This window comes from Arvicanthis niloticus, chromosome 24 (assembly GCF_011762505.2).
Source record: "Arvicanthis niloticus isolate mArvNil1 chromosome 24, mArvNil1.pat.X, whole genome shotgun sequence".
Lineage (NCBI taxonomy): Eukaryota > Metazoa > Chordata > Mammalia > Rodentia > Muridae > Arvicanthis > Arvicanthis niloticus.
The window spans coordinates 9,481,167-9,497,373 of NC_133432.1; the positions used below are offsets into that span (position 1 = coordinate 9,481,167).

The window sequence follows — 16,207 nt, forward strand, 5'->3', positions numbered from 1 at the left end:
ACTGCCCTTCTCAAATGGCTGGCAGACATTTGAGGTACAGCTTTTATGTCACTGGGAGGAATTAGGGTGTAATCACGTTTGACATTTAGTTATGGAGTTAAGGTCCATCTCTCCACCCTAGTCATAAGCCCGTGCCGCCTTGGTTTCCAGCTGTCTGGCTTTTGGGGTTTTGAACTGACTGTTGCTGTGTCTTGTAGATTGTGCCTTGCCAGTACATGCTGCAGACAATGAAGGATGAACATGTTTTCTATATTCAATACTTGAAGTCCATGGCGTTTTCAGTGTACTGCCAGTGCAGGCGGCCTCTGCCTACACAGATCCACATTAAATCCCTCACGGGCTTTGGGCCTGCAGCCAGCATTGAAATGACTCTCAAGAACCCAGAGGTAAGTTTTAGAGCAGAAATCTGTAAAGAGAGCCATCTTCTGTGACAGTGCAAACCAGGGCACCTCTCTCGCCTCTCAGACTAGAGCTGTGTCTCTGTACCTTACCGGTCTCTCACGTGTGCTGCCTGTGACCCCAGATCCTCTCACTTGTGGCTTCAGTGTCTGTGTCCTAGTGTCGGCTGACATTCACTCAGCTTCTTTCTTACTTTCTAATATACGAGTTTCTTTCAGTCAAACGTTGATGGCTTGTACCATTTACTAGACAAGTATTTTAAGCAACTAAGCCACAAGGCCCCATAGTTCATGCATTTAAATAATACTTTTGCTGTCTGTGTCCTCATTGCTAGCCATGTGTTTAGTCTTGGAGAGAGGGTGGTGGGAACAGCCTGTTGTCGTTGTTCCCTGTTTTTCTCCCTTGGTGTTGCTCTGGGTTTTATTGTAAATGCTATGTTGGGTGGCCTTGTGCTGATAATGAACTTGATTTTTATTTCAGCGGCCCAGTCCAATCCAACTTTATTCTCCTCCCTTTATATTGGCCCCAATCAAAGACAAGCAGACAGAGCCGGGAGAGACCTTTGGTGAGGCGAGCCAGAAATACAATGTGCTCTTTGTGGGCTATTGTCTGTCTCATGACCAGCGCTGGCTCTTGGCATCTTGCACTGACCTGCATGGGGAGTTACTGGAGACCTGTGTTGTAAACATTGCTTTACCAAGCAGGTGAGATGGGCACCTTGCTGATAGGGTCAGCTTCTGTTAACTCTGGACTTAGAAATGTGTGCCCTGCCATGTGACAACTGACTCGTGTAGGACCCTTCCTCTTCCTCTCTCTGTCAGGTCACGGAAGACTAAAGTGTCTGCACGTAAGATTGGGCTGCAGAAGCTATGGGAATGGTGCCTGGGGATTGTCCAGATGACATCTCTGCCCTGGAGAGTCGTCATTGGCCGCTTGGGGCGTCTTGGCCATGGGGAGCTGAAAGGTGAGCAAGTGCAGGGGCAGAGGAGCTGGAGCTGCTGACAGGGATGGAGCAGAGCAAGGACGGTGGCCCTGAAGGCCAAAACTCAGGACTGTGACTGTCATATATACGAAGGGGTAAACCAGAAGGTTAAAAACTGTAGTTTCATCCGTCCTCAGTCATTTACACAAATAATATTTTAAATAGAAAATGGAAAGCATGTTTCATTAGTATAAAGTGATAGTTAAATTTTATAATATTATATATTAAGGCAGTAGAGAGAAAGTAAGGATTAAGACATCTTCTACCAGAGATTGTCAGTAATTGTTAAAGTCATATGTAAAAACAGCATTCAGGACTGGAGAGATGGCTCAGTGTGTAAAATGCTTGCTGTGTAAGTCTGAGGGCCTGCATTGGATCCAAAGTAGGTTCCCTGAAGTCTCAAACACACACATCATATGGGTGCAGCATGGCTGGGAGACATGCCTCACAGCAGACTCCCTGAGCCTTAGGTGTGGGAATCAGGGTGTAGGTTACAGCTTCACCAACATGGCTGCCCGGACATGGACAGTAGATGTGCTAGTGCCCATGGGTAAAGCCGTGCACAGGACCACGGGCAACTTAGGGATAAGAGCACAGCAATTGACTGTTCACTACCAAATGATCAGCCCAGAAGACACACTCTTGAGTAACACACGAGTAACATATGAACCGAGCACATTAGATTTCGGATTACATACGTATATAGTGTACACAGATGCATGGAGGAACTAGTGGAAAAGAGACCCTGAGTCTGAAAGAGAGCAAGGAGGCATGTGTGGAAGGGTTTGGAGGGAGGGAGGGAGAGGATCAAATTATTATGATCTCAATAAAAGAATGAAAGGGAAAGAAGACATACATCGCAAGTGGACAGTGTCCTTGCCAAGGCCCAAGAGCACAGTTTCCTCCTGCAGAGCAGTTGATCACTTTACAGTTCTTCAGTTCTTCCAGTGGGAAGTCACAACAAGCATAGGAACGACATGAATGGCTGTGTTTGTGGGACCTTTTTATGTTTTAAACAACATCACACTTACAAGGAGTCTTGTATCAGTAGCCTGGAGGTTAATATATCGGGGATTCCTCATGTTCTCTCTCCCACTCCACGGTGACCACCATTAGAGATACAAAGCACACTGCCCTGTCCTTGCCCTGGAAAGAACGACTGTGTGCCTGTAGCAGAGCCTGCAGCTGAGCACTGTGTGCTCCATGGGGTGCGGTATGACAGCAGAGGACAAGCTTATACCAGGACTCAGCGCTTAGACAGGGTGCCACTGTCACAGACCCATCAGCAGTGCTTAGACACAGTGCTTTCTGCTTAGGGGCAGAAAACAGTTGTCAGAGGGAAGTGAAAATCAGACCCTGGGGAAAATGGCTAACCCAGGCTAGCCCAGGCAACAGAGACCTCAGCACTGAAAGGATTTTAGAACCTGGATCTGCTGAGGTCTGTTGCAGGCCCTCAAAGGGTACTTTACACAGATGGCAGCCTACAGAAGAGCAGACTTTTGTTTCTGTGTTAATGTAGTGAGATAGAAACTGTGTACCAAATGAGGGAGGGGACTAAAGACAGAACATCCTCCTCCCTTTAGGACTGGGTCACAACAGTTACATTTCCCAGCAAAACTGACAGACACGTGAACTTGTAACCACTGTGTTTATGATATCTCCCTTTAGATTGGAGTATCCTCCTTGGAGAATGTTCACTACAGACAATCAGCAAACAGCTCAAGGATGTATGCCGCATGTGTGGGATCTCGGCTGCAGACTCTCCTTCTATCCTTAGTGCCTGCCTGGTTGCCATGGAGCCCCAGGGGTCCTTTGTAGTGATGCCAGGTAAATTGTCTCTTGTCAGTTATATTAATTAGGTATTTTATCAGCCCAGTACATTCAACTTAAATCCATGGATAAATTGTGTTTCTAACAGAAGTTTGTATTTTGACCTAGAAAATGAGACCATCTGATATCTTCCTGGGGGAGGATTTAACTATCTTTGTTGACCACAGCTTAGGGGAAAGATGAGGTCCTGGGTATGAGGGAACGCTAGGAAAGCCATGGCTGGTGTGTGTGTCTAACTCTAGTCTCTTGTTGTCACAGTTTGGCTCCTCGGGCTGCCAGTGCGGCTCCTCGGGAAGGGTTTTAGTGCCTCTGCTGTTGTTGAGTGTGAGTAGCAGGGCAAAGAGAAGAGCATTTAGCACAGGGTCAGACATGAGTGAGCTCTGGTGACTGTCAGGACCTAACTGCAGTGGCTTGTGGAAGGCTACAGCAAGGCCATATTCTGACTGCCACTAAGCTGCTCCACTGTTAGGATCTGTTGCACATTTCAGATACAGTGTGGTTTCGAACCCTGTCTACTCCCTTCCTGTGTGAAGTCAGGAGAGTGTCTGAGGACAGGCTTCAGAGCAGGACAATGGCTGGACTGTGTGCTCCTTAGACCTCAGGTCACCTTGGTTGCCAGCAGCAGCTGCAGCAGTTTACATGCCTTTTAGAGGCTTCTGTCCTTACTTATAAAGTAGACACTTGGTGCTACCTTGGTGGCTGTAGTGAGGTTCGTGCATGGAGCTTAGCACAGGCCAGCGGCTGGCAAGCACCGTGCATGGTTAAGTAGAGCATTGGCTGCTGTTGTTGAGAACAGTGTGTTTATAAATCCTGACCACAGATGGAAAGCATGCAGGAGGTCAGTGTTAGGGCTCCAGTTCACTTAGTGGACAAGTCATTTACATACGTGTCCACTCTGTCCAGGTTCATCTCCACAGTTGCACTGTGAGGTGAGGCTTAGGTGATCGTCACTGGTGGTCTCAGTCAGGCTCTTTAGAGACATTCAATCAGCTGGGCCCAGCCTTACATGTCTGCCTCTTGAGGTGTTTCTATCACGGGACACCTCACTTAGGCTGTCAGTCTGCAGAGTCATCCTGACTCGGCTCTGCTTTTTTAGATGCTGTCACAATGGGCTCTGTGTTTGGCCGAAGCACTGCGTTGAACATGCAGTCCTCTCAGCTGAACACACCTCAGGATGCCTCCTGTACCCACATCTTGGTGTTCCCGACATCGTCCACCATCCAGGTGGCTCCAGCCAACTACCCCAATGAAGATGGGTTCAGCCCCAACAATGGTGAGTGGAAGGCATGCTAGGAGGCAGACTGGAGTGTGGGGTGATGGCCGTGCGTGCGTGCGTGCGTGCGTGCGTGCGTGCGTGCGTGTCTTAGCAGTGTCCTAGGAATCATGGGGAGGGAGAAGCTGCAGTGTCACCATGTTCGTGCTTCTGTGCCTCTGACAATCCCTCAGGAAGGGTTTGTTTCATCCCTGGTTTCAGACTACAGCAAAGAAGCTCTGGCAGTGATCAGCAGCCCGGGAGGCTCCGGGAGCAGCGCACCCGGGCTGTTCGTTCTCCTTACCCACTTTCTGCATCTTGTTCTCTGCCCGGAGCTGGCACAGCCTGTGTGCAGGGTAGACCTCCCTCAGTGAGCATTTACTAGTGTTCACTGGAAACACCAGACTGCTCCACTGTCTCTGTTGTAAGTTGACAGCTAACCACCAAGACCAGAGAACATGGATGATTGACTCAGCCCGCTGTCTGTTGGAGACAGAATTGCTGATGTCTTCCACCCGTCCTCTTCCTCCAATGCACCCCTGCGCTGCCCCGAGTGTGAAGGGCATGGCTGTGTGAAGATGCAGCCTCCTGGCTCACCCTGGGGATGCAGATTGCTGGAGAGCAGCTCTATATCTGATTATTCTTAATGGAATTGTTTAAACACTTTTTATAGGATTGCAAAAAGAGTCATAGACCATAAAGTGCCCCCTTTGGTGCATCCGTGTGTGCCATTGTCGAACTTTTAACATCTACTAGTCTTTAGGCCTACTACCCAGAGAGGGGAAAGGATCCCAGAGTGTGTCGCTAACAGGGCCTCAGTGCAGGCTCCATCCTGTGGGGACAGATGAGCTCATGGCAGCTGTCCATGCTAACTGGGTTTGTGATAGTTTTACCTTCACGGGTTTTCTTTCCAAATTTCCTGTGAGTTCGCCCTTCTGCAGTGTGACAGGGAAAGCATCTCCTAACAAACACTGCTTTGAGCTGCTGTGGGATGGGCTTCTCCCATGCCAGAGCAGGCTTTTCCCTGTCCTCTGACATCAGCCTTGCAGCCCTTTGGGTACTGATCATGCTCCTAGCTGGGGTCTGCTTGCTGCTGGACAGTGCCAAGATTGATGTACCACAACTGAGCTGCTTTTCACCTTTTTATCTGTTTTTGGAAGCTGAAAGGGCTCGGGGCCTTCTTCCATGGTTGTGACTTCTCCACCAGGTCTTTACTTGGTTAGGAGGTCACTGGAGAGGAAACCAATGACAGTTTGTGGTGTCCAGGGAGCACCTGTTAGGTACCCACAGCACACCTATGGTGGCTGAAGATGAACAGAACATGGGGTGGAGCGTGGTTACCTTTTAACCTCCCTGTGTTTCCCTCTAGATGACATGTTTGTAGACCTTCCATTCCCAGACGACATGGACAATGACATTGGTATCCTCATGACTGGGAACCTTCACTCCTCTCCCAACTCCTCTCCGGTTCCCTCTCCGGGCTCTCCCTCTGGAATCGGTGTGGGCTCTCACTTCCAGCACAGCCGGGTAAGGACTTGGATGGAGGCTGCTGAGAAGAGCCACAGCCTCAGGAAAACTGTCCTCCCTCCCCTCTAGCCGTGCTTTGACTGCAGGTGACTCTCTCCCCAGACAGAGGTCTAGGTCTGGGGCACAGCTCTTTGATCTATCTTGGAGAGCAGGGATTTAGAAAGAAACATTCAGACATTCCTAGTGCTCCCTTTATTAGGAAGTTAGTCCTCCTGTGTGCAGGCTTTTGGTGGTGCTCCTGCCTGCTGCTGTGCTGGTGTTGGGTGTCAGAGGAGACTGGAAGGCTGAGAAGCTGCAGGTGCATGCTCTCTCCCTGACCTCCCCAGAGGATCGGAATGCTTTTTTTTTTCCTGAGCTAAAATGCTAAGACATAGTTTTCCTTAGTCTTTTTCTTAGATATTTTCCCAGATAGTAACTTTTAAATGAGAGATAGGACGGAAGACCTGTGGCTCACGTGTGCAGTGTCTTGAGCTGAGGAAGTCCCTGCAACATGTGGCTGGTCTGTGGCCACTTTCTATTGTACAGTGTTGGTCATGTTGGCAGCAGCCTACAGGGGCATCAAGAGCCACCTAGTCCATAGTGTCCCGATGTGTCTGGGTCACTGCTACAGGCTAATGAAGGAGCGGATCCCAGTGTCAGCTCCATCTGTAAATGCCTTGGATTAAAGGAAGGGTTAAAGGTCAAAGGTTGCCCTGTAGCTCTGTCAGCTTTGTTCCAGACAGTGACTCGGGCCTCACAGCTGTATTGTGCCTGCGGTTGAGGTTCTGGGGAGGGATTAAGTCACTAAGGGGTTGCTGTGTGGTGTCCTTCTCTGAGCCAGTGCCAGCTGCCCCACCTGCACTGACTGATGAGGAGAAAGAAGGGTTAAAATAGAGTCACTCTCGTCCTGGAGTGGCTGAAGGGACAAGGGCTAGCAGAGCCCTGAGTTCTTGCCTACCCCATGCTCGCTCACTCTGGGAGGAAGAGATGGAAAATGTCTGGGATCCCTTTCCAGCTACTGACCAGGGGATGACAAGCTATTTGTTCCCTGAAGGTAATTTTGACAGAAACTGAAAGGTCAGATTTTATACTGGCATTTGAATGAGTATTCCTGTGATAAGTGCACTGCAGCCTGCAGTGACCTTGTCATGACCCTGTGACATGCTTACTGATGCAGTTCTCTGTAGCATTCCTAAAGTCTTACCGGCTGATGGTCGTCTTTTTTGACTCAAGATGCATGCATTGTCTTCCTTTCTTGGAGTCTGAATGTTTCAGTTTCAAACCTCTGTTCTGAAACTAGTAAGGAGGCCTTTTTCAGCCCTGAGCCCCTCAGCCTGGTGACTCCACAAGGCTTTTAGCATTTCCTCTTTCTGAACTGTTTGTCCCTAGTTAAGTCATTACACAGGACCATGTGGTCAAGGTGGCAGCAAAGGCTTTTTCTTTGTCTTACAGTGGGCCTCTAGTAGGCTGGCCGTCAGGTCTGCTCCTCCTGCCTTAACCTCTTTACTTCCTGGCTTTGAAGATTATGTGCACAGATATGTGTGGGCGGATTCCATCGTGCCCTGTCTTTGCCTTTTCTCTTTAGCCAGAATAATTGTATTTTATTTTTCTCTGTCCTGAATCAGAGTTGATAGGATTTGATGGAGTAAATTAATACGGTTCATTTTCTTTCTCTAAATAGGAAACATTAAAAACAAATTGATTACTTCTTATTACTTGTACTAAAGGCACCTTTTAAATCTCAGTAGCCATTGATAGGTGGGAAGTGCTTGATGCACAGAGGCACAGAAGACTCAGAGGCACATTCACTCAGCACACTCACACTCTGCGCACTCACTCTGCACACTCACGGCACACTCACACTCACATGGCATACTTTGCACTCACTCTGCACTCACACGGCACACTTATACAGTCACTCAGCATACTCACAAGGCACACTCATGGCACACTCACAAGGCATACTCACTCAGCATACTCACACGGCACACTCACTCTACACACTCACGGTACACTCACTCTGCCCCCTCATACAGCACACTCACACTGTGCACTCACACGGCACTCTTAAATGGCACATTCACACTGTGCAATCACATGGCATACTCACACTGTACACTCACATGGCACACTCATACAGCACACTCAGACTCACACTGAGCACTCACATGGCACACTCACACTGCACATTCACTCACACTGAGCACTCGCATGGCACAGTCACACAGTGAGCACACAAGGAGCATTGCTTCCTGCAGACTCTGAAGGGTGTGCTCAGTTCTAATCCAGGGGGAGTGATGGAGAGCAGGAGTGCTCCAGGGCTCCTAGTGACTGTGGGTAAAAAGCCCCAGAGGATGCTCTTGGGTAAGGGAGGTCATCCATCTCAGCATGCAGTGACAGAAAGCCCCAGAGCAGGTGGGCTGTACTTCTAGGACCAAGGTATCTATTTTGCCCAAACCTTTGACTGCTCCATAGTGTTTGCCAGGTGCCCGACTTCACTGCAGAGACTTGTGTATTCCAGGTCACCAGGGGCTTTGGTGGGAGGTGCTGCAGGCAGGGGACTCGTCACTAGTATGCGTAGTCAAGATGCAAGCTCCAGTCAGCTCGCAGCGATGCTCACTGTTCTGTGGGACTTGTCTTTCAGAGCCAGGGAGAGCGGCTTCTGTCTCGGGAGGCTCCGGAAGAGCTCAAGCAGCAGCCCCTGGCCCTCGGGTATTTTGTATCAACTGCCAAAGCGGAGAACCTCCCCCAGTGGTTCTGGTCTTCGTGCCCCCAGGCCCGGAACCAGTGCCCACTCTTCCTGAAGGTTGGTTTGATGCACTCTGGAGTTTAAGAGAAATCTCCTCTTAGCTGCCACAGGGTTTTTGTTCCTTTCTCACTTGTCATTTAAAGTCTGAGGAGATTTTAGTCACAGGAGAATGGAGTTCAGAAGAGGGACCCAAACTTGCTATTAAGAAAAGTGAGTCCACATTAACCTTGGGAGGCCATCAGGGTCCTGATGTAAGTGTGGGAACTACGTGTAGCTCAACCTGACTCTCTCCCAGTCAGTACTGATGGCTTCTGGTAAGCTACAGCACAGTCCTGTCTGACTGAACACTGGCACCGGGCTTCCTAGAGTAGAGCCGGGGCCACTCAAGCCTTACATCTGTGTGCTCTTTGTCCTTGTATGGCTTTTATCAATCGGATCTTAAGGCTGCAAACCCAGGCCCACACCTGGTGCAGGGTGTAGAGAAGCCTCAGACGAGCTCTCACTCACAGTTTGGCAGAGACACAGGTTGGAGAGTGCGCTGCGGCTGCAGAGTCACAGGGAGAAGGACTCTTGGTAAGGAGCGGCCGAGTGATAGCAGCCCTGAGCTCCCCGGGCACAGCACACCCACCTCCAGCCGTCGGATGTTGGCAGACATGAGAACAACGTGTACTTGGTACATGCCCATGCCTGGCTGTGACGGGGCTAAGGTGGGAGGTCACATGACTTGTGAGTTGAAACAAGCCTGAAAGGCTGAGCAATACTGCCTCAAAAGAAGCCAGCCCAGTGACATGTGCAGGAGCTGAGGGAAAGCTGCCTGCCTGTCAGTAAGGGCTGGCAGGACCAACTCTGTCGCTCTGGATGTGGTTCTCCGTGAGCATAGCTATGAGGGACTTTTGTGTGTCATGGAGGTGACATGGAGTAACCTGTGGGATAGACTCCAGTGTGGCTGGGAGCATTTAGTCAGCAAAGCAACGAGATTCCTCAGGACTGTTAGGGTCATCTCCAAACCAGAGGTGACAAACAGGAGGTAGCGTGTCACTCTGTGCTCAGTAATGCCAGGCACGGGCGGTCACAGAAGACTGACTGAGCCTGAAGGAAATGACCATCTCTGTCGCAGAGGTCAGTCTGTCACGTTGCTGCACTGGGACAGCAGCCAGCCAGCCTTCTGCTGGCCTCTGACGGACGTGCCCTGCCTTTGTGTGGGATACTCTCGTCTGCCTACCCTGGAGGTGTTTCTGCATGCCCACCCCGGAGCTGTACCCATAATTGAACCTCCGGATCAAACAGTGGGATTGTGAGGAATCTGAAGGGTAGAAGGGTCGGGAAGCCCCACAATACAAGCATCAGACTGTGGAGCCTCGAATCTCCCTCCTCAGTCCTCCCCAACCCTCAAGCCAGCTTGGCCCAGAGCTGGAGGAAGGAAGCTTCAACCATGAAGCTGACCATAGCTGACTGGTTGATAGAAAGGAATCCCATATTTTCAGTGTGTATACTGTTCTTAAAGGTTCTCATCTGAAGTGTTACCTCCTAAATGTTTTCCCTAAAGGGAAATGATACAGTGTTTGGCTTGTTTTAAAATACTCCAAAGGTTAAAATACTGAAAACAAAGTGACAAATAGTGGCCACTGTCCCAGCTTTGGTGGCAGGGCACACAGCATTACATAGGAATGGCTGTTTTGTGTGCTTGACTGTTATGTTAGAAGCAAGATGTGCTGGTGAGATGGCCCAGTCGGTCAGGAACCCCGCATCTTGGGATGCACCTGGTGAAAGGGGTCAGTGCAGCAGGCTCCCTCTGACCCCAAAATGTGGGTGTTAAGTGCGTGCACACCAATGAATTAATTTCCTCAAGAAGCAAAATAAAGTGGGTTAGACCAGAAAGAGGTCCCTGAAACTGGCTTTGAGCTTAGCTCTAGGACATGGTGCTGTATCCCAGGAGACGGTTGAGTAGCTAGAACTCATGCACAAAGCAGCCTGGCTCTGCACGACTGAGGAGCTGGAGGAGCCTGAGCTGGGGTCTTGCTCATTCATCACTGTGCTGTTCTGTACTGGAAACGAAAGTTCTCTGTTCTTTCCCCAGGCTTCACTCCATCACCACATCTCTGTAGCACAGACGGATGAGCTCCTTCCTGCCAGGAACTCTCAGCGGGCTCCGCACCCTCTGGACTCCAAGACCACATCTGATGTTCTAAGGTAGTTTCTGATTGAGGCAGCACTGCTGTCCTTGGTAAAGTGATGCTCCTTCCTCCTTGCCACCTTTGGAGTGCTAGGCAGGGCGGTGCTCACAGACACTGCTGTCTGTGCAGAGCAGCAGTGTCCAGTCCTCCCGACTTGTGCAGGACATGCAGCCTGTGCACTCGGTTCACTACACAGTAAGTGCAGGACACCTCATGTCCTATTCAAAGAGGAGATGCAAGTGTCAACCCTGGGCTTAAGGATGGTGAGAGAACAGAGCCTGGGAACTGCTCTGCATGAGAACACATTGTAACCTTCCCTGCCATAGATAGGTACCTGTGATTGACGAGAACTTAAGTTCTGTGTTGTGAAATGCATCCCAAAAGCATGCATTCTCTTTCACTGTTTTCAGCAAGGCATCAAGTTTTGTCCTCTGGGTCTGGGAGAATGGTGAATGCCTGTAATCCCAGAACTTTAAAGAGAAGGCAAAAGAGCCAGGAGTTCAAAGTCATCCTTAGCTACTTACTGAGTTCAAGCCCAGAGTCCAGCCTGAGTTCAGGAGATGCTGTCTGTGGATGTACACGTGTGTGTACATGCCACAAGTCAATCCATGTCTTTCCCAGCCACTCTCCACCTGAATCTCTGAGAGAGGGCCTCTCACCGAGCCTGGCACTCAGCAGCTGGATGGGCCAGCTGGCTAATGAGCTCTGAGATTGACCTGTGTCCACCTCCTCTCACCTCCCTCCACCCTGCTATTGGATTGTAGTTGTACACTCTTGCACACTACTTCACATGGGCTCTGGGGCACACACTCAATGCTTGTGTCACTAACCGCCATCTCCCCAGACCCAAGACCAGATCTTAAAAACAAAACAACAAGCAAACAACAGCTATCAGTGCCTTGAGAGTGGTCTCTGATGGACTGTGCTTTGGAAATGGCAGGTGTGCAGATGCCTCAGCAGCAGCTTGGCTTCTGGGATCTCTGATGGAACACAGAACAAGGGCCTTGCACCAGTGCTCACCCAGGCAAGCAGCTAAGGCTGTGCTCAAGAGTTTCAGGCTAACCTGGAATAGATAGCAAGACCCTGCCCACCCTTTTGTTTTTTCCAGTGTCCACAGCAGAATAACATTGAGAAGCTTGAAAGGCCCAATGTCGGTCAAATATTTGGTACATTCTGAACAACTCCATGTGGTCAGTTTATTCTCATTTTGGCATCTAGCCAACATGAGACTGTTGGCTCAGTGCCTTCATGATCCTGGCAGCCCGGAAGTGGGCATGGTGGTGTGAGGGATGTAAGGTGGGCTGCATGGCCCTCACACGCCCCAAGCCTTGTGGCCCGGAAGCTGACCTCTGTGCTCTCCCTGGCAGGTTTGTGCTGGAGCAGTACAACGCCCTCTCCTGGCTCACGTGCAATCCGGCCACCCAGGACCGTACTTCCTGCCTTCCCGTCCACTTTGTGGTGCTCACGCAGTTGTACAATGCCATCATGAACATGCTCTAACCGGGAAGCGCTTGTCCCTCTGCCTCAGTTCCTGCAGCCTTGGCCAGGGAGCCTGCTCCACTCTGCAATGCCCGGCCTTTTTCAGAGCACTCCCTACAGCCCTGCACTGTGACACCTTCTGAGCAGGCACATGCTCAGTCTGCAGTGTTCATTGCCACAGTGACTCTTTGATGTGTCTCACGAGGACCTGGAAATTTCCATAAGCAGTGACTTGAGCCAGTATGTGATATGTGCAGCCTGCAGTCCCCAGCAAGTGGCAGCTGTTGGTGGCTTAAGAGGGAAAGAGAAGAGACACTGTCCTTTTGCACAAGAGCCTGCTCTCAGCCTCTGTTTAGTACCAGGCTGTCCAGCCCTCTGGATGCAGTCCTCTAGCCAATGGTGGATGCTGTGGGTTACCCTCACTTCATAACCTAGGATGTGTCACAACTAAGAGCCAGCTCCACTACAGGATCTAGCACTGGGGCCTCCGCCTCCCCAGCCTGTCAGGAGGGCTTCGGTTGATGGCATACCTGTGTAGACACAGGAGGTCTGGAGACAGCTGCATTCTGTTTATTTATTTTTAATTTTGTTGTAAGTTTTTTGAGACTTTGTTTTTTCTAATCTTGAGGACCAGGTACAGTAGCTGAAACCCACTGAGACCCACTATAGGATTCTCTGAGTACATACCTCTGTCCTAGAAGCCAGAAAAGGAGTGAGAACAAATGGGGGACCATGCCTGAAGAGTAATGTAGTAATGACCAGCCAGCAGTAGACTCTGGTACAACAGTCTGTGGGGTCACACTTGTATGCGAAGGTGGTCAGGCTCAGCCCCGAGCTGGAGGCAAGGACCGTAATCACTTCTCTATACAGTCACATGGAAATACCTTTTCTAGAGAATTCTTACAGAAAGCCAGGTCTCTCCTTTCATTAGATCAAAAGGGACTCGTGTACATATCACAGCCCAAAGTGTTTGCTCACAAAACCAGTTACAAACACAGTGAATTTTTTCTGGACCATAGGAATATTGTTTCAAAGAAATAGTACAACTCAACTGTTAAATCAGTACTTGAAGCTGAGCCTCTATGTGGGACTTTAAAAAAAAAAAAAAGCCTTTTTTTAAAGCATTAACAGCTGATTGAAGTATTTTTGACTCCCTGTCCCAGACCTTAGGGTTGACTTTGAAACCCTGTTTCTAGCCCTTAATGTCGTATGTTTCTGTCTGCGGGTGGTAGGTGTGGACCGGCTTCCCAGAGCCTCCTGACAGGCCCGGCACTGAGCCCGGCTCCCGTGGGAGAGTCATGCAAACTAAGTTCTTCCAAGAGACTTTCATGTCCTGGTTATTAACAAAGAAAAGGAAAAAAATGTAATAATTGATATGATTTTGTAAAAGTATTTTTCTTGAGATAATCTAACGTTTAAAACATTATATTAACATGTGGTGGGAATGTGAACGCAGAGGAATAACTTGTAAATGGGTGGTTGTTCTCTGTCTCACCAACTGGGGGGGGGTCGCCTTTCAATGTATAGCTTAAAAAAATCTGATATATCAAACCGTTTGTATCTAACGTGTACAGTGTAAAATTGACTTAAAATATTGCAGTGCTATTTTTTCTTATCAGAGAGGAAATGCTCAAGGCCTTTTGAAGAACGTAAGATGACGGAGATGTAAACTTGTCTAAAGTCACCTCGGGGAGGACGGACTGTAAACTAGATATTTGTAATCTTTTCCGCTTGGATTGCTTCTTCTCAGAGTTCACCAGAACTTTGAATTTCTCTCTCTCTCTTTTTTAAAACGGGCTGTTTTTACTGCAGGGGCTTTTCTTCCCTAGAAACCCAACTCTACGCAGAAAAAGAGAAAAGAAAAAAAAAAAAAAAAAAAAAAAAAAAACAGAAAAAAGCTATAAAAAATTTTAAAAGAAGGCAGCAAAGGGTAGTTTTCATCTGGTGTCTTTTATTTAAGTTTTTTTAAGTTAAGAAAAGCTGGTGACATATTTATACGTTTTTGTGCAAAAATAAATGAATGGCAATAGATTTAAAAAAATATTATGTACTTCTGTGTGAAAAAGTCTGTATAATATTTCCCTTAAATATGCATTATTTTACTTGTGAGTTTTTTACAGAATTAATCTGAAATGTACAAGCCCTGGATTTGCTACAGAGTGAGAAGTTATTTTATTTTATTTTTTATTTTTAATTTTGAAAACTCTGCAGAAATCAGAACTCCTACCATGGTTTGAAAAGGGAGGAGGGAGGGGAGGCGGGAGGGCTGGTTCGGCATGCCTGTATGTATCTCTCAGAGCATTTTTTTAATGTAAAAGCTGTACATTTCTGGGAAGTTGTGATTTTCTTTTTTGTTTTCTTTTTCCTTCAAGCGTTTTGCAGTGAGCTTCTTTTATATCTAGCAGACAATTGGGAAGAATACAAAAACTCTGTGACGTTCGTTTGAGAACTACAGCACAGTGCTGGTTCAATACACTAAAGACTTTGATAAAAAGAAACAATGACAAAGGCCTCCATTTTAAATGTCATTCATATATACCTTGTGGATGAGAGCTATATACTTTTACACACTTTTTTAGAGGAATAAATTATTGAATTACTGAAACCTCGAGTGGCTTTTTTCCCCCTCCCACCCTGTCCCTGTACTGAGATCACACTGCCTTGGTGTGTTCGAGTGTGTCACAGACTGAATGGTACTGGCTTATAAAGCGCACTTGGGATTGTATTACCAGCCACCCCAGCGGCAGCTCCCAACCCCTGCTGGATCATCCTTCCCTGGTTGGGTTCCAGATCCACCAGCCTGGAGACCCTCTTAGATGCTCTAGTGTTTAGGGCCTTAGCTTTCTTGAGCAGGGCAGATTTGATCGTGTCTAGTACTGGGAGATTGGCAGACAGCCCTAGGACAAGTGACAAATCTGTGTGTGTTCCCTCTCTTGCTCTCCTGAGGTACAGGCTGGTGACAGTAGCCTGCCATCTGCCATGCCACAGGCAAGCAAGTCCTGCTAAACACACATCATCCACTGTGGTGATTTTTTTTTCTCCAGTTGAGAACCCTCTCACTCTAGAAGACTCTTGGGTTCAGTGTCCTGCCCCATTTGGAACATTACACAAAATGGGCAAGCCTGGGGACTTAGCAACTCTTAGAGTAACATCAGAATCATTTGAAGGGGACTTGGTTTTTCATTCCCTCCATCAGCTTCAATCTCTACTGTCAGTGTCTCTGAGTTTAGACAGCAATTTCCTGGGTTGACTCCATAAACCCTGCCCCCACCCCCAACCCCCTTCACATCACTTGGGGTGAAAGGTAAGGGGACCCCACAAGAAGTGCTCTGCAAAGCAGAAAGTTGTGCATCCTAAAAGGCGGAGGAAACCACGGCCAGAGTTTTGATGAGAGCAATCGCTTCCATGTACGCACGTGTTTCCGTTTGCAGTGCCAGCCTCGACACACACAGACACTGCTCAGATCTCTGCACTCCAGCGTCAGCAAGCTAAACAGAACTGAGTGGGTTCTCACAGGACAGCTCCATCATTGCGGACCTTGTTCCTGCAGGAAGCAGGACTTCATGTACCTTGTGGCTCAACCTGAGGTGGCAGAAGGGGGTTTGTTGAAAGCTTGGGGACATGATGACAATCGGCGACCGATCTGGCCTTCTCCAGCCAGTGTCCAATTCTCACAGCCTTTCCACACCACCTGTGAGACTGAATAGTTTTATGTCCCCGCCTTCAGGACATCACGGGGCAAGGGATCTCATGCCAACTGGTATCAAATAGTAAGACCCCCTTTGGAAAAGCTTTAGAACACCAGCTACTGGAACAGAAGCCACATACTGAGCTCA

The 16,207-nt window shown here is 48.6% G+C and overlaps 1 protein-coding gene across 4 annotated transcripts in view; it reads left to right on the plus strand.

Moving 5' to 3' along the window:
- Positions 1 to 14,976, plus strand: part of Med13l (mediator complex subunit 13L) — a 216,841-nt gene extending 201,865 nt beyond the window's left edge. For 3 of the 4 annotated variants that reach the window (XM_076922605.1, XM_076922606.1, XM_076922608.1), the window contains 9 exons: positions 198 to 386; positions 880 to 1,103; positions 1,194 to 1,363; positions 3,050 to 3,208; positions 4,308 to 4,484; positions 5,833 to 5,990; positions 8,614 to 8,775; positions 10,796 to 10,908; positions 12,260 to 14,976. In XM_076922605.1, the coding sequence (XP_076778720.1) occupies positions 198 to 386; positions 880 to 1,103; positions 1,194 to 1,363; positions 3,050 to 3,208; positions 4,308 to 4,484; positions 5,833 to 5,990; positions 8,614 to 8,775; positions 10,796 to 10,908; positions 12,260 to 12,392 (1,485 nt within the window). In that variant the 3' untranslated portion in view covers positions 12,393 to 14,976. The remainder of the gene's footprint in view (positions 1 to 197; positions 387 to 879; positions 1,104 to 1,193; positions 1,364 to 3,049; positions 3,209 to 4,307; positions 4,485 to 5,832; positions 5,991 to 8,613; positions 8,776 to 10,795; positions 10,909 to 12,259) is intronic. The other variant, XM_076922607.1, reaches the window with a different exon arrangement.
- The last annotated feature ends 1,231 nt before the right edge of the window (positions 14,977 to 16,207 follow it).